Raw genomic sequence first — 25,557 nt, forward strand, 5'->3', positions numbered from 1 at the left:
TATCAAATGCCTATCAGATGCCTGTCAAATAGGCAGATTTCTATCAAAACTGTTCTTGTTGTCAGTTGTGACATAGCATGTGAACTCTGAGTTATATTCACGGAATTTTTGTTGACCTATAGCCAAGAAAAGTTCTGCTTTCTAGAGAAAATTAGTTGTTTTAAACTTAAGAAAAGTGACCCATTGTTTTGTGACCACTATTATAAACTGCCAACTACTGTATTGTAGTTTTATATCTCACTGTGCTATTTGACGTGTACCAGAATCTGCCCTTTTTATATTTTCCAGTGGCATGTGATAAAAGACACCTTGTTGGGGCCTTGAAATAATACAGCAAGACAGAACATGTAGTATTAGTTAAGCCAGGTTTTACAACCACTTACTGTGATGGAACTGTCCAAATGAAATATGAACTTGTCCTTTCTTGTGGCTGTGGCCTGTATGCTTTTCATTTTGAGATATAACACGAGTGTGCTCTACTGCTAAAGACCCTGTCAGAAGTTACTGAATTCCAGCCAGGACTGATAACTTTGCCTCTGGCTCCTTTGTTTGAAATACAGAGCTACTACCAGTTTGCAGCCAAGCTGCCAGAACATCAGTCTATGAACTTGGAACCAACAGGTCAGCTGACCCTTGAGAGAGCAGCTGCATCTGTCACGCCAGAAATGAGATTCAGCAGCGTTTACAGGAGCTCGGTTTTGCACTGTGGAGGTGCTGCCAGCAGCCCCCGACAGGACCCGCACCCGCGCCGCTGGTGCCTCGCTGGGGGCAGACACGGCACCCGGACGGCTGCAACGGCGGTGTCCGGCACCGGCCGCCGAGGGCAGCGGGCAGGGCAGGGCCGGGCCGGGCCGGGCGCGGCGCTCGCCCCCACAGCGCTGCGCTGAGGCAGCGGCTGCTGCGGCGGCGCGGCGGGCGGGCGGCTCCTCCTCCTCTCCGTCCTCCTCCTCCTCGGCGGGCGCAGCATGGCGGTCAAGGTGACTCTCCCGCTCCGCCGCTTGTGGCAGGAGGAAGCGGGCGGACCCCGCGCGGGGCCGGGGGCGGGCGGGCGGCGGGAGGAGGCGGTGGCCGCCGCCGGCGCTGAGGGAGCCCGCGGGGGCCAGGGGGAGCGGCCGGCGGTGATGGTGGGGCGGCCCGGGGGAGCGGCAGCGCAGCCCGCGGTGCCTCCGCCGCCGCGGTGCCGCGGGGGGTGCGGGCCGGGGCCCCTGGCGGTGGCGGGGGTTGTGGCGGAGCCGGCCTGGCCCGCGGGCCGTGGCCGGGCCGTTCCGAGGGGCCGTTCCTGGGCCGGGGCGCCGCGGCTCTCGCAGGCAGCCCGGGGCTGACAGCTGTCACCGGCACCGAGCCGGGTGCGGTCCCACAGCAGCACAGCGCGGTGTTGGCTGGGGTTGGGCCTGTGGGTCTCAAGGGACGCCCCGTGGCCGCCCTTACAGCGAGTGGTGTCGGGGCTCTGTCAGTGGCACGGCTCTCGAAGCAGTATCTTGCTTGTGTTTACAGGTGCACTCAGCCAAAAGAGCGGACCCCGCCGAACTACGAAATATTTTTTTGCAGGTAAAAAGATCTGTCTAGTGTTGTTTAAGTGACAGACTTCTGCTTTTTGCCCTCCCAGCAGTTTGCCATGGAATCAAACACATGTGCTGCTGGGATACTTAAAACTTCACTTTGCAGGCACAGTGTATTGAAGAGGCTGTCAGGCATCGAGCAGAAACTGCTGGTGACATAAATCCTGATTAACCATTTCCAAATTATAATACTAAATATTTTTCTGAAGTATTTTTAAGTTTTCTATAAAATAAAAAGCTATAACTAAGTACTGTTATTTTTAAAATATACTTTTCCAAGATTCAAAAAAATTATTCTGCCTGTATGTTTTATCTTTGGGGTTTATATATGTTCTCTCACAAATGGATGGACCACTGGCAATGTTTTTGGAACTTAAAATTGATAACTAAAGATTTATGCATTTCATAATATTATCCCTTGCAGGGCCTTATAATTAAGATATATATAAATAAGAGCATGAAGCTTTTTACACTCCCTTAGTTACAGTAAAGCACAGTTAGAAAGGAAAATTGAGTCAAACCTGTAACTTTGATAATAAGCTATGAATCAAGCATATGGAATAAGAACAATAACTGTGTTTTAGGTTCATAGTTGGGGCACTGATATTTCAAAATCACTAAAATAGCTTCTTTTCCTTTTATATTGAATGTTAACACAGTATATTCAAGAAGGTTTTCTCTGTGAAAAAGTTAAGAATATAAAATGAATATTAAAGCTAATACTGTAAATAATAAAATCTATTATTTTTGACATGTAACTTCTGTTTCTACTGTGTTATCTAATACTTTCCATGTATTAGAAGTAGTCAGAGAGACCTTTTTGCCTGAGAGAGAAATGTTAGATCCCAAGCCTGATTTTGGCAGATTTTTGCTTTTGTATACCGGATTACACTGGTAGTATTGCTGGAGTGCAAAAACTTAGAATGCTGGCATCAAACTGTGACATCTCAGCATTTAATTTCTAGCAAAAAATCTTCCAGCAGCCTGGGGGACAGTCTGGTTTTAAAACAGCTTCTGAGTCTTCTCCATGTCTTATCTTGTTGTCTTCTAAGAAACATGCAAATTAAGTTGTGGATTGTTGCATGCTCTGAGGGGTGAAAAAAATGAACACTCTGCTCTCTCCCCTTAAGTATTTGAGATTTGCAGTAAAAAGAGCATAGAAAGAAAGTTTATTTTGCATTATATTTGATTAAAATTGAGTTTGAAATTGTTGTTTGATGGGTAGCAATTGAACTTAGTTGCAACCTTCAAAAAAATCAAAAGAGAATCATTCTTTCCAAGACTTAAGTTGTAGAGAAATGCTGCTAGTGTTGCACACATCAGGGGTCAAATATGTTGTGCTCTTTGCTGAGAGTGCTGGCCTGTCTGGGAGCTTCAGCTAAAGGTCGTGCATTCCTTCCTAAATTTGGCATCCCTTGGAAATGGTTAGAAGGGAAGATGTGAACTGTAGGCCTCATCACCATCCACCTTAATCACAGGGAGTGTACTTAAATTTCCTTCTCTTCATGCATGTCTTCTAAAGTGCTATGTGCCCTCTGTCCATGTAGTTTACGTTGTATTAGTGGATTTCCAAAAGCTTGCTATATGTTTATTTTTACTATTTTGAACTGTTAAAAACCTAACGTTTTACTTGCATTAAAAAGATGTGCTATTATTTCTCTGTAATCTTGTAACTATGAAATGCAGGCATTGAAATTCTTTGTCTGTGCACCATCAGGTAACTTAGGTGTTTCCTAAACAGGCTTCAGTAACAACCATAAAAGAACATATTGGATAACAAATTATCCCTGAAGGATAAAAGAGTTAGGTAGAAACACAGCTGCTAGATTTCTTAGTGAACCTTCATTCTTTTTTCTTAGGGAAGACACAGTCAGTCTTTGAGAAATATAGTTGAACTATTCCCTGCCTGCTGAGTTCAAGTGTAACCTGTTCCAGCAAGGTGAAGAAAGAAACAAAAACAAATTCCCAGTTTTAATACAGGAAACTTTCCCCAACACCGCTTAAAAATTACCTGAATCTCTTGCTCGTAGCTTAGCTTGATTTTAAAAATGTAATATTGATAGTGCCTGTAGGTCTCTTCTGCTTTGGAACTTCTCTCTCTTCTGCCCAGATAAAATCACTGGGATAGAAAACTCCTTTAAATTGAAAACTAACCAATTTTAAAAACAAAGCATTGTTTCTGAAAGTGTGGTGGGTACCTAGCACTGGATTGTACAACTAGAGTAGAGGGTTTGTGTTCATTTTATGTGATGAATTTTAAAAGTCTCATGCAAATTCATCAAGTGCTTACCCAAGACAGTCTATAAACATATAGTTAGAATTTTGTGTTATAGCGTTCAGGACTGAGGAAAATACAGATTTAATTGATGTGTTATATTTTGCATTCACATTTAGTCAGAATTTACATTTACTTATTTTGTGCTAAAAGAGTCTTGATTTAAGTTTCATGGTGAAAAGGTAACCTGAGGACAAATGTATTTACATGCCTGGCTACTTTGTTAGGCCTTAATTTATTGGCTTGCTGCCAAGCTCTTCCAAAATGCCATGACCTTCTCATATGGAGCTCAATGTATCTGTCAGTTAATTATTTTTGTCTCAAAATTTTTGTAATAAAACTTCCTGGGCACATTTTTTATTGTAAAACAAATCATTGTTTATAATAAAGTCAGATAAATAGTTATCTGGAGAAAAAAAGAGGATGGTGTTTAGATTTTGACTGTCTTTGATATGCACCTCTGCTGTCATACAGTTGAATTCCATTATTCTTGAAGATATGCTCAATACTCTGCATGTTTGATGATCCTTCATACATAACATTTTCTTTGGATTTCATGTCTTGCAGCAGAAATGTGCTTCGTAATGCATTTTCAGTCACTTGTGTGTACGACTGGGAAGAGAACCTTTCAGAGTTGATTCAAGGAAGCCACAATTTCCTTATGCTATCATGTTGGCAGCAGTGCTGAATTAAAGGATTCCTGTCCACTGTTTTTTGTTCCTGTTTTTGTGGAAATAATCTGTTTTAATTCTGCATAAATTCAGTAATCTGGTTTACAGTGCAGTCTTGCAAATAGCTGTCATCACAGCTATAGGATGGAAGAGGGAGAGGTGATGAGGGGATGTGAGGGACTGGTGTTGTGGAAGGGATACAGGAGGTGCTGAAGCAGGCACTGATGCTGAAAGTGTGTCCAGACTGAACTGGTGGTGAAACAAGTATGAGACATGAGAATGATTCCCTTTACCTTAATGGAGTGTTACACCTTAACAGGTATTGTGTGTACATCTTATTGTTAATACTGTAATTCCTGTGGGTCCCTGGCACAGTAAGCGTCTGTTTGAGAGCTGACACTCTTTCATGTAAAACTGTGTCAGCTGAATCAAGGTACTGCAGCATATAGTGGAAAAGGCCATTAGTTGAAGTGTGAATTCATTAGCTTAGATGTTGCACTTTAGATATTTGGAGGCATTGCCATTTCTTTTTCTGCAGAGAATGCTTATTTGCTAGGACTTAGAAAAGCATAACACATTTTTACAAATAAATTAAAAATCATTACTTCTAATGCAAATCAATAATAAAATTTTAAATCTGCCTGTGATTTTTAATTTAAAATTCAATGCTAGTAAAATTGAAAGAAATAACATTTCAATTTACTCAAATCCTATTTTTGTGTGTGTGAATTTTTACTTAAAATCATTTGTTTCAGGATAAAAATTAATCTGGAAGTTTGTTTCTCACAAAAAGAGAAAAGAAATAATACATGTTTTCCAAAATAATTGTAGTAACTATCAAGAACAATTATTCAGAAAATATCTGCTACCAGAAATGGTAGGAAAACTTATGTGCTGTGTTTTCAGCAAATGGCAGGCTACAGCATGGTTGTAATACCTGACAGTCTCTGAAAATATATAATTGTCTTTTAATTAGAAGATATTGATCATTATATGAACATATATATTCTACAGGGAAATCTGATTGTTGGTAGTATAAAACTAGTACAGTAACACTGTTAATTTAATCAAGGACTTTAATTTCAGAGCAGTTATGTGCAGACAGTTGTGCAACATTTTGAGTTACATTCAGTAAAGTTACTAGTTTGTTAATCACCAATAATTAGCATTTAAATGGATTAATCTTTGTTTGTGTGGTTATGTTTTTTTATTTTTACTGTAGTATGCAAGTGTTGAGAAAGATGGTGAGCATTACATGACCCCAGAAGATTTTGTGCAGAAATATCTAGGACTTCATACAGATCCACATCACAATCCTAAGACAGTGCAGCTGTTGGCTGGAGTGGCAGATCAAACTAAGGATGGGTGAGAATTTTGCTTTCCATTTCAAACTTGTAATGCATTAGTACATGTGTGAGTGGTGAGTTGGATAACTTCATCTTCTAAAATACAGTATTGATTTTATTACATTTTAGGCTTATTTAGATGAGTTTTTTTACAAGTACAGTAGACTATAGATTTGGGAAAACTGGGAAAAAAAGGTGGTGTTTAACATGGATTTTTTTTTAAGTTCAGATTTGTTTTAGTGACATTTTAGTAAATACTACAAGTGCTGAGGAAGTCAAACTGCAGGGAAGTTCAGTGTAGTATGATTGCCTCGGAAAAGTTCTTTTCTGTGTGTCCATGTCCATGATTAGATACTGTATAGCATCTTCAGTACCTGTAATTAAACATGGAAATATGGAAGAGCATTCTTATTTCTGTAGTATGCAATTCAAATCAAACCGTTGAGGTCTTTTTTAAAGTGCTGACTCTTAGAAAAGTGAAACACGAATGACTCTACTCAGGAAGAAGGTGTTTACCTAATGAAGATAAGGTCACAGCCCATAAAGCTTTTCCAGCGCTACTTACAGGTGATCCTGCTTGCTTCTAGACAGTTCCCTCAAATCAATTTGCAAAATGTCTGCTCTGCTGAGTACCCCCTAACTCATTTGTCTTCCAAGGAGCCTTTTCTTTTGCTGTGTGTAGGCTTCTAGTTTTGGCCTTGGATTGTAGTAGGATGTATGGACATTGTTGAAGTAAATTGACGAAGTTAAGATGGATCAGAGAAGAGGTGAAGAATGCAGAAGTGAGTGGCTATTTGGTAGGGAAGAAAATGCTCTTAAAATAGTAAACATTTGTAAATGTATAGATGTAACTTATTTTAAATTGAACTTAAATGTTTTTGTTTTCATGTGTTTTGCTTTAGAATATTTTCTTAATTTGCTTATTGTCTTGAGCAGCTTGCTGCACAGTATCTGTGCTATACAAGTGAAATTATATATGCTATATACCTTTTACACTAAATGACAAAAGTAGGATCTTCCATTTGATGTAATGTTACATGATTTTTCTTTTTATAAAGCTGCACTACTTTGCTAATACATTTGAATGTGCATATATTTTGTAAATCTAAATAACCTGTCTCTGTTTCCAGTACATGGCTGCAGTTTGTTGCTCTGTTTCGGATTGGAAAGGATATTTTGTATGTATCCATTGAAATAATAGTCTATTTGATGACAAGTAAACCAACCAGCTTAGTATCTTGTGCCTCTCAAAAAGCTGTTGGTTATCTTTTATGGTGTGCATTTCTTCAGAAAATGTCTTATAAAAGGATCTTTTAAATATTTCTCCATAATCTGTATTTCATGTGAAGAATTTGTTATACCCCCATCATCATCGGTTTATTTATTTACTTCTACATTCACATTCTTTCATTTGGGGTGAGTTTTAATATATCAAAATCCAGACACTAATAACTATATAATCTGCATAGAGAGTTTAATCTGTAGCACGAATAATTATTGTAATCTTCAACTGAATTCCAGAATGCATTGCATCTTTCCGAGGACATAAGTTATAAAGAAGTCCAAGGAAACCCTATCCATACATACATTTGTAAATTAAATGACAGCCCAACGTCACGCAGCAAGTCATTGAGAAGCTTTGGGCTCTCTTACAAGATTTCATTTCTGTATCTACTGTCGTAGTCTCTTAGCCTTGCTTGCTCTTCAGATAAATAGTCGCAGTGTTCTTGGTTGCTTTCATTTTTAATATTTTTTTATGTCTTTTAGGTTTAAGTTTGGCACTTTACAAAAAAAAAAAAAAGGACATTTTGGAACTGGTTCTCTGTAGGCATGTGTTTAAAAAAAATGTTTTTTTACTTTTTTTCTGATGGTAACCTGATCCTTATTTAACTGTTCCAGAGTACTGTTGCCTTCTCCCGTTACTGCAGTACAAGACTGGTTTGCTTTAGTGGAACTCAGTAAGGCAGTTCATAAAACAAAAGACTGTTCACTTTCAAAATGTTTATTCCTCATCGTTAAAAATGCATGTTCTTAGCAATTAATGCAATGATCTCTAAATCAGAATTTCACCTAAACTTCCTTGTCTGTTGCCTGTTTAATACAGCAGGATTTCACTGACGCTGTAAACATTCCTGTGTCTTCAGACTGCTGGCACTGGTTTTGAAATTAGGATAAATACCCTCTCTGAATAATGTACTTATATATATATGTGCCTAAACCAGTTTCCAATTATATAAGTCAATTACCATTAGTAGGTATTGCAGTTTTAAAATAAAAGATTTTTTCTCCCTTCAGGCCTTCAAAACTTCACAGTAGTAATTCAAAATTCTTCATTTTAATTGCTTGTTTCTACATACTCTTTTTGTCAGCGTATCATCCTTAAATCTGGAAGTACATTCTTGAGCAAAGTTCTGAAGAAAGAGTTGGTATTTCACATAGTGGAGAGTCACAGCAGAGCTATACATAACGTCTAAAAAGCTATGTTGTGTGGGGAAAAATGAACAAAGAATTGTAGTAGGAAAAAAGGAAAGATAGAGAAGAACTGTAAACACGTGGGTTACTTGGTGTGCTTTTGCAGGATAAAAGTAGAGAGGAAATAAGAGGAAAATAAATTTTTTTAAAATGTTACAAATGAAATGAAAGGTGAGTGATTTGATATCGTTCTGGACTCTGTAGTGCAGTGGGTTCACTGGGTGATACTTGAGTAGTGATCGGGTGGGAAGCTCCATCATTCCGTTTAATCCAGTTCCTGTTATCTCCCCGCTAATGGCTAATGGAGGATCACGGAGGATATCCCTGCTCTTAGACATTGCAAGTTGAATATATGGAAAGGCAATTGAATGTGTCTGTCTCCTTTTGCTGTAGGCACTGTTAAAGTGAGACCTCTGAAGACGTCTTCTTTCAGGTTCAGGCTTCTACGAATGCGTTCTACAGAGATCGCCACTTGATTTTGTCAGTTGTAAAGCTTCCTGATTAGGAATTAATTTGTATGTCAGCTTTATGCTTGTATGTGAGGTATATTTTGAAATGATAGTATTTACAATTGTTTTAAAGGATCATCTGTTTCTTTCATCCTAACCCCTTGTTTATCAAGGTCATCCTTCGGATGAAATGGCCTTTGCATCCGAAGAACCATTCTCATATCTCTGATTTTTGTGGCTGAAATGCAACACATTAATGCCATGATTCCGTATTTGCCAGATCTTAATTATTTTCAAAATCACTATTTATTTCTGTATTTCCTGTGTAATATGTATATGCAAGGATGTTAACATATGTAACCTTTTTTTAAAGTATCTCAATTCTGCTTCTTGGGTACTTTGATAGAGAAAGACTAGATAAAGTAATGAATAGTGTAGCTTGATTTTCTTCTGTTTTTTTTTTTTTCTTTGTAGGGAACAGAATTTATACTTGACTCATTAGCACTAAGCAGTATTGTGTGAAGTAATCACTATAAACTAATGATAGCCTATGAATAGTACTAAATTCAGATCAATTGTATACATTTTCTAGGAAAATGCACCGTCTACAGTGATATTCTATGTTTTAACAGCATTTACTGAAATTTTTTTGTTTAATTTTTTGTTTAATTAAAGAAATGTAATTGAAATTCTTATTGCCATTGATAATTTATTTGATGCTAAAATATATATCCCATCGTTTTTTGTGCCAGCATTATCCTTTATCTTAGCTTAAGGCTTATCTTTCTGCAACTCTTCATGCATGCGGCATTCGGACCCCTTCTAAATATTTTGGTTTTCTGTTAGTCAGAATAAGCTGAGTGCCTCTAGAAAAAGTACTTATTATTATCCTAACAAATTATCTGTGCATTCAAGTCTGAGTTTATATGTAGTGACCACAGGGACTTGGATTTCTCTGCAGTGTTGCAGAGATGATGTGGGAACCTTATCTGGGGCTATCGCTGCTTCCTTATCTTGCACAGGAACAACTTTCCTCATGCATCCTGAGTTGGCTTTTTTCTGTGTAGCAATTGTCTTGCATAAACAACTCAGAATCTTGTGATCTGCTGTTACACTGAAGTCCTTCCCTGCCTTGTCATGTCTAACTGTTCTTGTGTCCAAATGTTCCTACATTCTTTATTGTCCCCAAGTACATGACTTGGCGGTTCACATTAGATTTGAAGTGTAATATTCTTTCCATATGCGTAGTAAAGTTTAACTTTTTCTGATCCTGGTTTTTTTCATGAACGTTAGACATTGTTTTAAGAAAATGTATGTTTTGTAGTATATTCCTGCACTTGAATTAAAATATCTTTTCTTTCTCAGTAGAAATATATATAGTAGTACAATGTCAGAGCTGTAGATTTCATGGTAATAGAATTTCTGTGTTTTTATCTCTTAATTTTTAAGTGCTGTGTGCTTACATTTAGAATTACAAAGTAATGAATTATAGGTGTTCAGTGGGAATTGATTATGTTTTGGTTTTGATGGATATGAAGAATTCAGTTGCTTTATAGAGGAAGAAAGTTGCATGAAGGTTAAGTAACTACTTAAATGTAACAAATACTTTTCAGTTTCTAGAGTCTTAATTATTTTATGTTAGAATTTTATTTTAATATTTGGATCATATAGTTTTCTAGAGTATCAAGTGCAAATGATCATTGTTATTATGAATATTTTTTTAAATCTTTGTAACTTCTGTGTTTTCCTTTGTAGGTTAATTTCGTTTCAAGAATTTTTGGCATTTGAATCTGTTTTGTGTACTCCAGATGCAATATTCATTGTTGCTTTTCAGTTATTTGACAGGAATGGCAATGGAGAAGTAACATTTGGTAAGAATACCTAAAGAAAAACAGTTTAAGAAAGTGATTAAAATAGTATCAGTCATAATAATGGTTCCTGACCACAGGTGCATAGAAATGTATATTGTGCAGTACTGTACTGTTTTCCTAAGAGTTTGCATGAGTAGAACTTTTTTTTTCAAGTGATACAAGCTTAAGAAGTACACAGAAACAAAATATGTTCTGCTCTGTCATCTTGAATCAAGATTTTTCATTTTCCTGAGGTAGTTTATATAATGATGTTTTGCTCGTTGTCATCCTAAGTGAAATTTTATGTCCTGGACTTTAAACTGCTTCAACAATGGGGGAGTTTTAAAATACATCCTGGGTCTCCACATATCTTTGAAGAATTGTCATTATATACAGTAAGAGCTCAATATAGAAATTAAGGAGGTCTAATCTTTTGATTTCCTAGGTTAGTGTTCCTTTTCTTGAGGAGCAAATATTTAATGGTATGAGTGTAACTTACAACTAGATCATATATTTGAAAAACTAGGAAGAAAATAATGGCCTTCAGTTTTGTTACCTTTTTTTCCCCTAATCACATAAATTAGTGATCAGACAAAATTCTTTAGGCCAACTATACTGCTTTATGATATTGCTAAATAACTGTTATTAACATTGCAGTTTAAGGAGGAGTAGGCTTTATTTTTAAAACTTCATGTTTATGAAAATTAGATAAATCAATGGTAAGAATTTTAATAAAATGGATTGAGAATTAAATGTTATTTCTATCCAAAAGAATAAAGCTCTTAATAAAGAAAATACAAACTATGCTTGGATTTGTAACCACTTGCTGTTTGTACCATTTCATTTGTATGAAAAGTGTTTCAACTTGTTGAAAAAAATGCAAGGGTCGTTTTATGGAAACAAACTGCTTGACTTACGATGTCTGTTAAATTACATCGTTAACTGAAGAGTCAAATACTAAGCAATTGGGATACACAACATCTTGAAAAGAAAATCTTTTAGAATTTACGTAAAGATGAAGTCAGTAAATGCAGTCATTACGGGCTGGAGAAACTACTGCAATCAGTGTGACCACGTTAATGATGGTGTATTTAGTAGGCTCACAAAACGGGGATTTGAACTTCGCAGCTCTCATGAGCACACTTGAAATTGCTGGTTCCCTAAATGAACAAAATTGTATACATTTCAATTTATACAGATTGCTCAGTCAGACTGAGGATTGTTATTTTTATGAGTATGTAATTAAATTAAAGTCTAAAAGAACAACACAAACAAGAAAAATTGTAAAACAGAAAATTGCATGTTTTTTCTATATCTTGCTGAATTTTTTTTATAGGGCTGATAAATCTTGAATAGGAAATTCCTTAGGGAACTTAAAATTTACTGTTGGTTTCTTGGTTTTTTATGAAATTAATTATATTGCAGTTATTACTATATGTTGCAACATAACATAGTACATATTTTTTGTGCTACAGTTCCCACATTTGCTGCTGCTTTTTTGCCTTTTTTAATTCTTGTTCGTAACATGGGCTGTTTACTTCATATGCATAACATACAAATTAATACATGTGTGAAAAATGGCAATGATGATATGTGACGTTCAGAATTTGGTAACCCTTCAGTCAATTTCCAAGTCAGTCTTCTGGCCTTTAGAGGCTGTTTTATGAATGAGTCCTGCACTCTTTCGTTTTCATAGCACATAAACAGAAAGGCACAGAGTTTAGTTTCATGTGGAAACAGGACAATATAGAAAAATAAGTCTTAAAGTTAAAAATTTTAGTAAATTTTTAGAAGCGTACTGAAATGGAATAAGTTTAGACGGTGTGAGAATTGCTGTCAGACAAGTCAAGTCTGTTACAGGCTGTGTAATGTATCCAAGTCTGCAGGTAAACCATGTTGGTTATGGGAGCAAACACCAGTCAAGATTTTCTAGCTCAGATGAAATGCTCTGTGGATGTGATTGCATTGATGCCAAAGCTAAGTCAAACCAGTAAGTCTTGCCAGAAGCAACATGGATTTACTGAGGTTTTCCTGCACTGTGCATCTGGAGCAAGGGACAGAATTAACTTGGATCTGTCTGTTAGACCAGTAACTTGAACCCAACACTGGCCTTGTGTGAGATAATGCATTTTCAAAAAATATTCTTGTCTACTCAAATTTTCAGTTATCCAGAGAAAGTTAAGTATATTTGTTGAATTTTAGAACTGGCTCTGTACTTGAAAGCAATTTGGTCTAGTTGGGTTCACATCTGCTATTTAGGATTTATTTACTGACATGATTTTGGACCATACTAAAGCACGTTAGCATTTTACAGTCCTCTTGAGCCTCAGTCTGACACTTGTCTCTTAAAATGTTGAGCTTCCAACTCTCCAATGATGAAACTATTAATTAAATTGTATTACAGAAGAACTATCTTAGAAGAGGAGCAAGAGTTTATGATTCTTTAGAAACTGTTTTATATAAATACTTGTCATCTATGCAATGCTAATCGAAGTACTTGTCTGTGCAATATCATATGTTAGTTGGAATTGTAACATGAAGCCTTCTGTCACTTTAATATCATCTGCTTTCTTAATGCTTTGGGACAGTTTTCCAGGAGTTTTGGACATCCAGAAACCCTGTATGAATGACTTCTATAAATATGCAGTTAGTATTCTGCAGCATTTGTATAGCAGGTTCATTGCAACAAGAAGTTGTACCTACTTAGTATGAGCAAACTGCACAGCGTGCCTAGTACACTGGACTTGCTGTCAGCCTGGTGAATAAAAAGCAGTAAAATGACTATTTTAATAACCCAGTGATACAACTGATAGTGTAGTTTGTTACTTTTTAATTCATGTAGAAATAGAGAAATAGCATGTATTTTCCTGATCAAGTGATTCTACATCTTCATAAATGCTTCCTAGGTGAATATTTTATGCAAAATGTGTTGCTGATGAGCCCTTACAATACTGCATTAACCATAAAATATTTAAAAGGTAACAGCTAAAGCTGATGAAGAAAAGTGATTTTTTTCTCATGCGTTATTTTCTTGTTATGGGTTTCTGTCTGTAGCAAGAGAAAACTGCCAAGTGCTTTGCTCTTTTGCTCATGGGATGTAACTGACTAAGCTACTTCTTGAGTGAAATATTTGAAAACACTCCATAAAATTTATACTGTTGTACTAAGGAATATTATCTCTCTTCTCTGCAGGTCTTTTGACCTGAATTCAGGTTAAAGCACACCTGAATTTGCTCAGGTTATTTGTGTTTTTCCAATGTTGAAGCAGATAATCCTTACTATGGCTAAAAGATGAAGTCTGTGACTATGACTGAAACTTCTCTGAAAAACAGGTTGTCTAACTGGAAGTAAAAGGATTCTTTGTAATTTATCTCTTTGGCACACGATACAATGATCTGGACTGCATCAGATTTTCAAGGCTTTTCCCAGCTGTTCTTCCTTGTAGACTCACCACAAAGAAAGCCATTCTCTGATAAACTGGAGAATTTCAGAGATGCTTTTTTAGTTAAATATACATGCAGATACAGATAGAAAGATAGAGCTGAAATATGTTCCTGATTCTTGTGCACTCAGAATTATTTTGGAGATAATTGGAAAATATTTATGGAACTGAACATAAGGCTTTTAAAAACATCCTGCAGCTCAAAATCTAATTACAAATATCTTGCAGAGTGTAATAGCCGTCTTCTTCAAGAGTATTGGGAAGGAGGAAAGCAATCAGATGCCTAGTAATGCAACTATTTGAAAATTATATGATATTGGTGAACTGAAATAATAAACATCAATTTAATAGTTTCAGAAGTTGGGTGTACAGTGATGCTGAACTCTTGCCCATCTATTTTCTTAAACCAGTTTTAATCTGGGAGAGAAAGTTCAGGATTCCCCTAATCAGGACATAGAGTTTGAGAACACTGGAAGAAGATGAGCGAGAAGAACAAGAGAAAGGGGTTGAATATATGTTGTTATTAGTGCTTTGTTTTTGAGCATCAGGAAACATGGATCACTCCTAGTGCTCACTTCTCCACCGTTTCTGAAAGGGCAGTTGGATTGAAAATGCTAGGATTTGGATTTAATTGTAAAAGTTCTGCGTTCTAAAATATTATTTGCAACCATAAAGGCTGGAAACCTTTTATAATGTAAACAGAAAAATACAATCACATGTCTACAGAGCTGAGGATATAAGAAAAACACTGTGTTTTTATTAAGTGTGCTATAAACCAGAACTGCTGTTTTTTTGGCCTCCTGGTAGCTGTTAGTTGCCTGTTTTCAAGGTGTCTTTTACTTAACACATGCAGATAATGTAGGAAACACCACTTCCTTTTGTCTTTTTTTTTTGGTATGATCTTTTCAGGCTTAAACCACAGTTTTAGATACATGTGAACAATGCAGGGTGGCAACTCCATAATAATACTAAGTTCAAAACCATAGTTCAACAACAGGGAACAGAAAAGGAATTTTTTGTTAAGGCTGTCATTAATCTTAACTTTAAATAGAATCACTAATCCTTTTAAAATAAAAGTAGAAATACTATGTAGCTATTTCTAATTTGGCTTTCTCATGTCAAAGTAATTATTGTATTACTAACATTTGGATCACTTTTAATATACTTCTGTGACATCATCTTTCTGCCTTTAACTGTGATTCTTTATTTTAGGCTTCAAAGTGAAAATATGCTATTTGCAGAAATAATGAAAACCAGCAACATAAAATGCATTATGTTCATTATGCCCAAAATACCTACCAATGAGACAGTAGATTACTGAGTAGACAGAAGAAACTGCAAAACAACCCTGATAAACAACAAACTTTTAGTATGCTTTTGCTGCTACTTAAGACTTGCCACTTTTATATTTTTGTGTCCCTAACAAGCATGATTGATATTTCATCACTGGTGAGAAGCAATGGCAAACTGTTAACACATTGTTGGCACTGGAATTGTGTGAGGTTTCCACTCTGCTTCTTAGGGAGCTGCTCAGTCAAAATAAATAATAGGTACTACCTCAAGGTTTACTTGGAGTACTGAGCTCATCCTTACAGTGGGCCACCAACAAGACGTCATAGTGTTTATAATTTAAAGTATTCTTTCTCCTTATATGATATGGAGTATTGCCTAGAAACTTTGTTTTTCTCCTATCATTTTTCTGAGTCTGATAGGTAAGAATGTTTGATGGAGGTTGAGCTAGCCATGTGTATACTGCCTGCAGATAGCTGCTCCAGGCATCTATAATTTGTTTAAAATGATTGGGTGGGGAAATTCTGCAGCAATCTTGGGAGAATGTGTGTCGCCTTGGAGGTAATGTACTAGTGCACTAGAGTAGTAGGTTTATTGTTCCTGGCGCTGATGGTAAGTTGAGTGTGTCATCAGGCTGCTGACTTGTATGCCCATCTGAGAAGAAAATGTGCTCCTGTAAGCCTGGAAAGAAAGTTATCAGCTCAGTAGGAAAGAATTCCACTGTGGAAAGGTGAGCAAAGAGTAGAAGACATTAGTAAATGAGCAGCATGTATTGACAGAGATGATGAATGTGTTCTGTAAAATGTCATACTAAAATGAAAGGCTTTAAAAGTGATTTGCTGTTTGCCCCCTGCAGAATAGCTCTGTTGGAAATTTGAAACATTTGTAGTTTATCTTAATTTAGAAATGTTACTAGGTTTCTGAGGGAGATAAAAAACACAGGCATCTGTACCTTAACGTTACCTGTTTTCTTTGTTGTCAATGCTTTGCTACTACTGTGGGGAAAAAAATAATTAAAAATTAAACGTTTCTTCATAATTCAGAGTGGTGAAAATGCAGGTGATGATCACATTATGTATAATTTCTGAAATGTGATTGTCTGTTTGCTGCTTCTCATCACACAAGTTGTTAGCTGTGGTGATGGCTATTTCCTTTAGTATAAGAGAATAACCAGCAAAATCGGATTAAAAAGGTATTCTTGATACATTGTGAAGAAAGCACCCATGCTCTTGGGTAGACAAAGTAAATTTTAGCACCTGTTGAGAGGTGTTTGAGAATCTCAGATGGCTTTGGAAGATTGCATTTAGTGTTTCTGTGGTGTTTTTAACTGTGAGTGTGATGTGGCACTGGCACAGGTTGCCCAGAGAAGCTGTGGCTACCCCATGCCTGGAGGTGCTCAAGGCCAGGCTGGACGGGGCTTTGAGCAATGTAATCTAGTGAAAGGTGTCCTGGTGGAGGGGGTGGAACTATGTAATCTTTAAGGTCCCTTCCAACCTAAACCAAGTGTTTCATAAACAAAGCCAACATGGAATTAATTAAGCATTAGATACAAGAGCATATCTTTAAACCCAGACTACTGTAGTACATACAGTATATGTTACTGGGTGTGAATGCCTGTGGAAGAGAAATGGATAAGGCACCCAAATTTTCAGAGAAGCAACAGGCTAATCTGGAGACCATTTATTAAAGCTAGTTAGCCACTTCTGGAATTCTTCAATACGCTCAACTATTGAATATAAATTTATTAATTTAACTTATTTTTATGTGCTGAAGAATCTTGACTTGTGATACACTGATGACTAGTTATAAATGTTTTTACGAAGATAATAGTTTAAGATTCTTGGTTGTTTAAGTAGTACACAATTACATGCTGGAGTGAGAGTTATGAAAACACTAGGGGCTTGAGTCTCATTAAAAGTAAGTGAAAGGTCTATCTCTATGAACATGGATGGATAAGAAAAGAAATGTTTTAAGAAAAAAGACCTTTCTTTTTTAACCTTTGTCTAAGGTTAAAAGAAGCAATTATCGGAAACAAGTGAAAATATAATTTAAATTCTCTGGCTGCTTCAGCACATTCTTTCCTAAGTTTTCATTAGGGGAATTTGGTGTTTATTAGAAATCAGTTATACAGACATGTAGGTAGTTGCTGCTTGGCACCCTATTTGTACATTAGTAGCCAAGCCAACAGACCCAGTGAAGGAGGCCTGTCTTCTTCACTGCCCACAGTTCAGTGCTGTTTTGCAGACTCCACTGCTGAGTGAGCTGCACTGACCTGATTGTGTCTGTAGTACATGCAGACTCCAGGTAGCTTGGTCAGAAGCTGCAGTGAATTAGTGGCAGGTGGGGAATTTGAATTTACAGATCTTGATTCGTTGATAAATAAAATAGTTTAGCACTGTGTATTTGGTGCTTTATCTTTCTTTTTCTTAACCCTCACCTTGCACATTCATACTGGTGAGTAGGTATGAGTGGACAGTTACAAGTAGTCAGAATAGTTTTTTAGGTTTCTTGTTTACTCTAACAGCTCCTTTTGCCTACCTTGCAGTGGAAACTGGTTTTAATTGTAGGTTTTTGACTATACTCTGTGTTTGACCTTTAAGTAAGGGTTATATTACAGTTAAACCACTAGCCACAGTCTGCCTTTGAATATGTAATCTCAGTCTAACTGCAAAGCAGATAATCTAGCCAAGGAATCCTACTTTGTATGTGCCTCTACTGAGACACCTATATTTTGGACATTTACCTTCCTTTTCTCACTGAAAATATAAAACCATATAGTGGTTTGCCTAGATTTGATCTAGAATTAGTAGAAAGGCTATTGAATTGAAACAATGAGTGAATCAAGTAGTCTTTTAGCTTAGAGAAAGCAGTTGATTTGCTCCAAACAAATAGCTCTTGATAGAGTTGTCAGATGATAATTAAAGATCTTGTTGCATTTGGTCTTTTAGCATAACTGTTTAAACATATAAAAGGTGTGGTTTCAGCTAAAATATTTTGTACTTTGCTTTAAATTTAAGCTGTATACCACATTTTATTTTGGTTGTCATCAGGTTCTGGGTTGATAAAAACAAACCATTTCAGGTACTATGAGGTAAATTTTGAAAAGTGTTCATATGATATGGGTAGATGTCCAGTTATACAGTTTATGTGGTTGGATAATATGCACAAAAAGCAGGCTTGTTTGCAGCATGGCAATGCTGCACGCCGTTTTTCAGATGAGGTTTTTGACTAAATTCAGATAATATGTTTAGCATTGGCATTTCAGTTGTACAGTATACATGTGGAGAATTCCATAATCTGAAATAGGAGGTTTTTTCTTTACTTCATTTAAAAGAGGACATCTCTATCTTCACTTATCTTAAAACATTTTAATAACTGAGACTATCAATTATGTTTTATAGGATTTGATTTTTGTGCTAAGGCCTTATCAAAAGCATCTAATAACGTGCTTTCTACTGAGTTAATGATACGTTTTAGATGTCATTTCTTATACCTATCTTCAATAGCCATATTCAGACAGTGTGATTGTAATAATGAAGTTTCGATCAAACCATACTTAGTATGACAAATATTGCCTGAGACTGTAATGCAGGTATTCGTGCTCTTGATAAAGGGCCTAATTTGACTCCTGGCAGAGACAGAGAACCACTATTGATTTTTATATCAGAATGCAAAATAGCTCTTATTTGTCATGTATGAGAGAAATTGCTTCTTAATTAAAACGAAATAAAACACTCACTCCAAGGTTTTATGCAGTAATACAAAAAGTATCACGTTGTGTCTCAAATATGTTCTTATAGGTCTGTAAAGGTTCAGTTAGCAATTATTCTTAACAAGCTAAAACACTTCTTAAACAGCTGCTGAAATCATCATTTGTTTGTATCCTTCCTGGAATGTTTGTAGATTTATTGTACCCCCAGGCTCACTTGTTGTTTTTCCCTCCCCCAAAGCAAATGTCAAAGAAATATTTGAACAAACTCTTACTCATCTTCATATCCCCTTCAACTGGGACTGTGAGTTCATTCGACTGCATTTTGGACATAACAGGAAGAAGCATCTTAACTATTCAGAGTTCACTCAGTTTCTTCAGGTCAGTTATTAACCTTCTTCGAAAGTAGAACTGAAACTCATTTCACTTCTATTAATACACTAATACCATTATAAATTTTGAGCTTATTCTGATAGCGGTTATCCTTATCTGATACTAATCCTGACAGTTATGATGAACTGTTATTTCTCCATTGTAAGCAGTGTGTACTCATTGTGCTTTAACTTGCATACCATACTTTCAAAGAATAGGACTAAACATACTGTTTACGGAATTAACAATTTTACTGATTGTTGTTAACACTGGTTTGAGGGTCTACTTTTTCTGTCATAGGATTTTAATAGCAAAACTAACCTCTACCAGAGAAACTTAGCATCCTTAATATAGCTAGTTGTTATCAACCGTATAACCTCCCATATAGAGGTTTTAGCTTCTGTAACCTTTTAGTTTTATAAACGTTATCCTAATACTTTTCTTCACTCACTGGCATGCATGCTACTGCATGTATATTGGGAGTTAAGTCTTAAATGCAGCCAACTTTGCAGGAGGTAAATCTGATTTCCTGAGATGTTGCTGAAATGTCCTCTAGGAATTGGACTTTAAAGGATTTCACTTGTTGAACTGCACCTTGTGCTAAGCCAAAAAGTTAACAGTTAAAACATTATGAATTGAACATTATACTAGAAAGAAATAATGATGTCAGTTATAAAGGATAGAGAAAGAGGAAAGTAGGAGGAATTTACATTATAATTCGTGGAAAAGGAGTTGACGGAATTGTAGGTAATTGCACTGAATTCCATAAATTAACATACAATGGATATACTCATGATATAATTTTGTGTCTAGTAGACATGAAGAAAAATAGATCATGCACTTCCAGAGCTGGTCTTTGGTACAAAAAAAGTTTTGTATGTACTGTCTTAAAAGTAAGGAGTGATAATGTGCTTTGACATCTGCAATTATTGTGCAGGATAAAAATAGGTATCACGGAATAGTTTGGGTTGGAAGGGGCCTTTAAAGGTCATCTAGTCCACCCCTGCCTGCAATGTGCAGGGACATCTTCAACTAGATCAGGTTGCACATAGCTCTGTTCAACCTGACCTTGAGTGTTTCTAGGAATGGGGCACCTACCACCTCTCTGGGTTCCAGCCTGTTCCAGTGTTTTACCCTCATCATAGAGAACGTCATTCTTACATCTGATCTGAATCTACCCTTTTTTTGGTTTAAAACCGTTACCCCTTGCCCTACCACAATGAGCCCTAAAAAGTGTGTCCCCATCTTTCTTATAAGCCCTCTTTTAAGTATTGAAAGGCCATAGTAAGATCTTCCAGGATCCTTCTGTTTTCATCTGTCCAGGCTGAACAGTCCCAGCTCTCTCAGCCCTTTCTCATAGGGTAGGTGCTCCAGCCCTCTGTCATTTTTGTGGCCCTCTGCTGGACCTGCTCCAACAAGTCCATGTCTTTCCTATACTGAGATGTGTCTTGATCTAGAGATCTTGATCTAGATCTTTTCTAGAGACTCTAGAAAAACATACCTAACTGTAGGAACTGAAGTCTATATTGAGGTACTGGAGTTTGGCACAGTTCTTTCAAGGCTGCAGTATAACCTGATACTTTGAAGTAGCAAACTGTGTCCCATGTTTGACACTACATATTTTAAGTGATCCCAGGCACAAATCTGACACATGAGTGCAGAAATGAGCCCCCAGATTATTAGTGAGAAGAACCCTTTTGTTGGGAACTCAGAGCAAAGTGATAAATATCTGTTCTGGTTTTATGTTTATTGTTCCAAGATACTGCCATGTAAGATAAAGTAACCTCTTACTGTCATCATATAATAAAAACCCTTAGTAGAGAAGGCTAGTATGGGTTGCAGTAATTTCAATATGTACACAAATTGGATATTGTTATCCCTTCTTTTAGGTCAGGTGGTTTTTCTTATTTGGTTTAATGGCATCTTTTGGGGTTTGGGACTTGGATCAGAGCACATTTGTTGCACCCTGATCTAGAAAACCTTGATCATGAGTTTATGAGAGTTGAGAAAATACTGCAAAGGTGATATAAGCCAGATGGTTTGCCCTCTTCTTGCTGTCTGTCAGAACATGGTTATTATTTTAGCAGCTTCTAGAGATCTGAATGACAGCTGAATGTGCTTTTATTGTTTGCTTGAATAGAAGGAAACAACTTTTTCTGGACATAGAATTTACAACCATCATTATTATCTTGAGGTTAGGTTACCACAGTGTGCTTTGTATGAAGGTTTTTACAGTTCGTATAGGAGTTTTAAATTGCCTGAAATGAATGACCATTTCTGACATTATGGAAGATAGCTGTTTGGGGCAGTCTAAATCTATATTATATAATTTTCACTGTCCTCCTGTTTATTTTCAAGTACTTTTCAATGAGTTAGTTTATAATAGCCCAGTCATATCTCATCCTGGATGTGTAAGAGATCAGCTCACTTTGAGTCTTTAAGATCAATACCAGAAGTTTCTCTAGCAGTATTTAATAAAGAAATAGATAGCAGACAGGAGAAGGGTGTATGAAGTTTATTTCTGAAATCATTTAATGAAAGTGCATGTTTCCTTACAGTTGAATTGAGGCTTTTCTTTGAGAGAGGAATGATCTGTGGATAGAATCAGTATGCAGACTTCTTGTTTTAGTTGAGCTAGTCTTGAAGTTTAAACTGTACTTGTGCTGTGGTCTATGTGCACAGACCTATTGGAGCATAAGATTGTGAAATTAGCTAAAGTTTTGTGAACAGTGAGTTACAGAATTTGTTTCTAATCTGCTGTCTCTGAATATTCATTCTAGGAGCTGCAGTCAGAACATGCAAGACAAGCCTTTGCTCTGAAGGACAAAAACAAAACTGGTCTGATAACTGGGCTGGACTTCAATGAGATCATGGTTACCATTCGCTCACATATGCTAACTCCATTTGTGGAAGAAAATTTAGTTTCTGTAAGTGTAAAAAAAAGGGCCTTGAGTTCAGTGGTTTTTAGCTGTAATGCTTTAAGATGGTCCTGCTTCTCTCCCACTTTGTCGTCTACCTGCTTGTCACTGCCTTGGTGCTAGAGATTATAAGCTTCATAATAGAGTGGTCAGGGTGAAACATGGCAGCATTCCTTGGCTGCAGTAGTGAATAGGTTGGCAGTCTGGTTTACATGTTTGAAGTGCCATTGGAAGCAGTTTGAGTTAGTCTACTGTACTTTCCACTAGAGCAGGGCAGACTTTGCTTGGCAAAGAAAGAATTGCAGAATTGTAGAACCATTTAGGTTGGAAGAAACCCTTAAAATCACCAAGTCCCATGGAAGTAATTTAGAACAAAAGGATTCAATTTTTATATTTGAATATATGACAAATCTCAGGAACTGGAGACTATTTACAGTTTTGTGCTTTTATATACTCTTGCATTCTTCTCTTTTTCAGATCAAAATTTGGAAAATCAGTATGTAGATTCTAGAGGTAGAATGGTTACAACTGTGATAGTTTGGCAAGATCTGTAGGTAAAGTAATGACGTACAAGTTATAAACTTAAACAGCATGAAAATTATATAAGAATGAAATTTAGATAAAAGATAAAGTAATTACTTTTATCTTACTGTCTTACCTATAAATCTTGCCTTGCCTTACTAATAAGGCATATTGTCTTCCATAGAGTGTAGAGTATCTACTAATTTTAGACTTTGAAGTAGATGGTCATTGATGTATGTGATGCAGCAGTCAGTTAGTATCCTTATCTAAAGTAGCATTTGCATGCATTTTTCTTGTAGAAAATTACTCAGTGACACATTTAGTGTGTCTATCAGATATATTGAACAATAATCTACTTACATGATTATTTCCTAATTGTTTCCTGATGTTCAATTTTTACTATAAAAATAGTATCCTGTCTAATAATTCTCCTCTCATGTTTCCATTACAAATATCTTGAAATTACAGGAATAGAAGGATAACTTTAATTCTTTCATAATTTGCTCAAATGGATGTTTCTATAATTTGTAATTAGATGTTGTAGAAGGGCTTAAGGCACTTAACTGCATTCATTTCATTTTTAAAGGTAGCTGGTGGAACTGTTTCTCATCAGGTCAGCTTCTCCTTTTTCAATGCATTTAATGCCCTTTTGAATAACATGGATCTTGTTAGGAAGATATACAGTAATATAGCAGGTACAAGAAGAGATATTGAAGTCACAAAAGGTAAAGTATATTTCCTACATTTCATTAATTTTTTAATTCTGTCAGTTTTGTAATCTGGTGATGGTTAAGGCAAGTCAGAAGCTGCAATGGTATGGAAGATTAGGGCTTCTGTAAAAGTGTTTTTTTAACCGTGAGTGATTTTCATCCTCATAGGTTAGTAAGTATTTTCAGTTAGCTCATTAAAGAGAAGATTCTGGCAGAAGTTGTGTTGCCCTTATTAGTTTAAATGGGTAACTGCAAGTCAGAATATTATTATATATATCTCATTGAAAGAGATGCATTGTTGCTTAGAGATAGAAAGATCCTGGAGAATGTGGTAAAATGGATTAAGTTTTAAGATCCATCATGAGTAATCTCTGCGTTGTTTTATCTCTAGTTACTTTATTTATTATTAAATCTTTTTTTTAGAAAAATGGTATGAATTTATAACCTCATAAGTGCTTACTTGCCTGAGTGGTTTTATATACAGCTTATGTCTGTTAGTACATGGCAAATCCCTGGGCATGTGAAAGGTTGCCATATCTAAGTCTCGCCACGGGCACGAGCGGATTGCTTCTGTAGTCATTTTATGGTAGATTTTATCACCAATTTTATTACCTGTATGGATGACACCAGTCAAATCATTGTGTGGTAAAAACATGCCAAATTATTTTTTTCTTTTTCCTCTTTGTTTGGCTTATATTCCTGTGCTCTGCATAGGAAAGCATAAAATTCGTGTTTTCATCCTCCAAATTGTGCTAACAAATTGCCTAGCAATGTTTTTTGGTACAGATGCATAAATACATCTTGTTTGGGTTTGTGCCGAGAGAAAAGGCTGCTGTGTTTTCACGGCTCAGACTTGTTAATTTGGCTGGATGAATACCCAAGCTTGGAGTCATTCAGAACTAGAGGAGGAAGAAGTCTGGACAGGAATGGCAGTAGATGAGTCAGTTGCCCTTAATGCTGTGAATAATGGACCATCATTCTATCCTGTTCTGTTTTGCAGAACTTTAGAAGCAAGAATCACAAATTGTGGGGGTCATTTTATTAAGCTTTCTCATATGAGGGGTTTTGCTGTTTTTGATGAATTCTTACCATAAATCAAAGTTGCAGGGTCAGATTTGCTCTGTGTTGCAACGGCCTGTTTCAGGATAGATGTTTTCCTAAAGATATCTTCCCCCTTTGCATTATGGATTTTGCTTCTTGGTGATAGACTTCATTTTTATGATATTGAAGTTATTTGTGACCATTTAAAGAGGAAATTTGACAAATAACCCAGTTGTTGTATTTCTATTTCCCTTTTAAATCCAGAGGAATTTACCCACTCCGCAATCCACTTTGGACAAGTTACACCAATGGAAATAGATATTCTCTACCAACTTACAGATTTATACAGTGTTACCGGGTAACATAATGATTATTTTATCATTTTGCAACCATTATTTTTCTGTTTTCTGTGTGAAAACTACTTATTTTTGTCTTAATCTTACAAAGTTTTATGTTTCATGGTATTTCGTTACAGTAATTTGTTCAATGTAAAGTGATTTTGGTGTGTGCAGGGGTTTTGTAAGTGGATTGTGTATATCAAGCACAGTTATTAATTGTTCTATTATAGGTATACATATGAAATAGCAAAACAGTATAAAACACAGTACTTCCAAAAGGCTGCAATGCACTGGTTGATGTTTTGCGTGGATCTTTAATGCAAACAAGATCTTAGGTAGAAATAGCTAGAAATAGTTTAACTTGTGTATTATATTCCTTATTACTGGTAATCAAGAACTCGCTTCTGAATAACCCAAGCTCCCTTCATCTCCAAACATTCTTTATTGCAGTGTAGCAGAGTTCTTAGGTGTGCATTCAAATATGACAGTCTTTTTCTAAACTCAGATGTACTCTGGGGGGGGGTGGCCAGGAATACTGTATTGAATATGTTTGATGTTTTATCTAACCGTAATTTGCTTTTCTCTGCTGTGTG

General features: G+C 36.4%; 1 protein-coding gene across 3 annotated transcripts in view; it reads left to right on the forward strand.

The window, feature by feature from the left end:
* The first annotated feature begins 836 nt into the window (after positions 1 to 836).
* SLC25A12 (solute carrier family 25 member 12) overlaps positions 837 to 25,557 on the forward strand; it is a 47,987-nt gene continuing 23,266 nt past the window's right edge. The window contains exons 1-8 of one of the 3 annotated variants that reach the window (XM_064660858.1): positions 837 to 977; positions 1,495 to 1,548; positions 5,728 to 5,870; positions 10,528 to 10,643; positions 19,305 to 19,444; positions 22,216 to 22,362; positions 23,462 to 23,600; positions 24,891 to 24,984. In XM_064660858.1, the coding sequence (XP_064516928.1) occupies positions 966 to 977; positions 1,495 to 1,548; positions 5,728 to 5,870; positions 10,528 to 10,643; positions 19,305 to 19,444; positions 22,216 to 22,362; positions 23,462 to 23,600; positions 24,891 to 24,984 (845 nt within the window). In that variant the 5' untranslated portion in view covers positions 837 to 965. Of the gene's footprint in view, positions 978 to 1,494; positions 1,549 to 5,727; positions 5,871 to 10,527; positions 10,644 to 19,304; positions 19,445 to 22,215; positions 22,363 to 23,461; positions 23,601 to 24,890; positions 24,985 to 25,557 lie in introns of those variants that run through there. The other 2 variants (XM_064660856.1, XM_064660857.1) reach the window with 2 other exon arrangements.

This window comes from Pseudopipra pipra, chromosome 7 (genome assembly GCF_036250125.1).
Source record: "Pseudopipra pipra isolate bDixPip1 chromosome 7, bDixPip1.hap1, whole genome shotgun sequence".
Classification (NCBI taxonomy): Eukaryota; Metazoa; Chordata; class Aves; order Passeriformes; family Pipridae; genus Pseudopipra; species Pseudopipra pipra.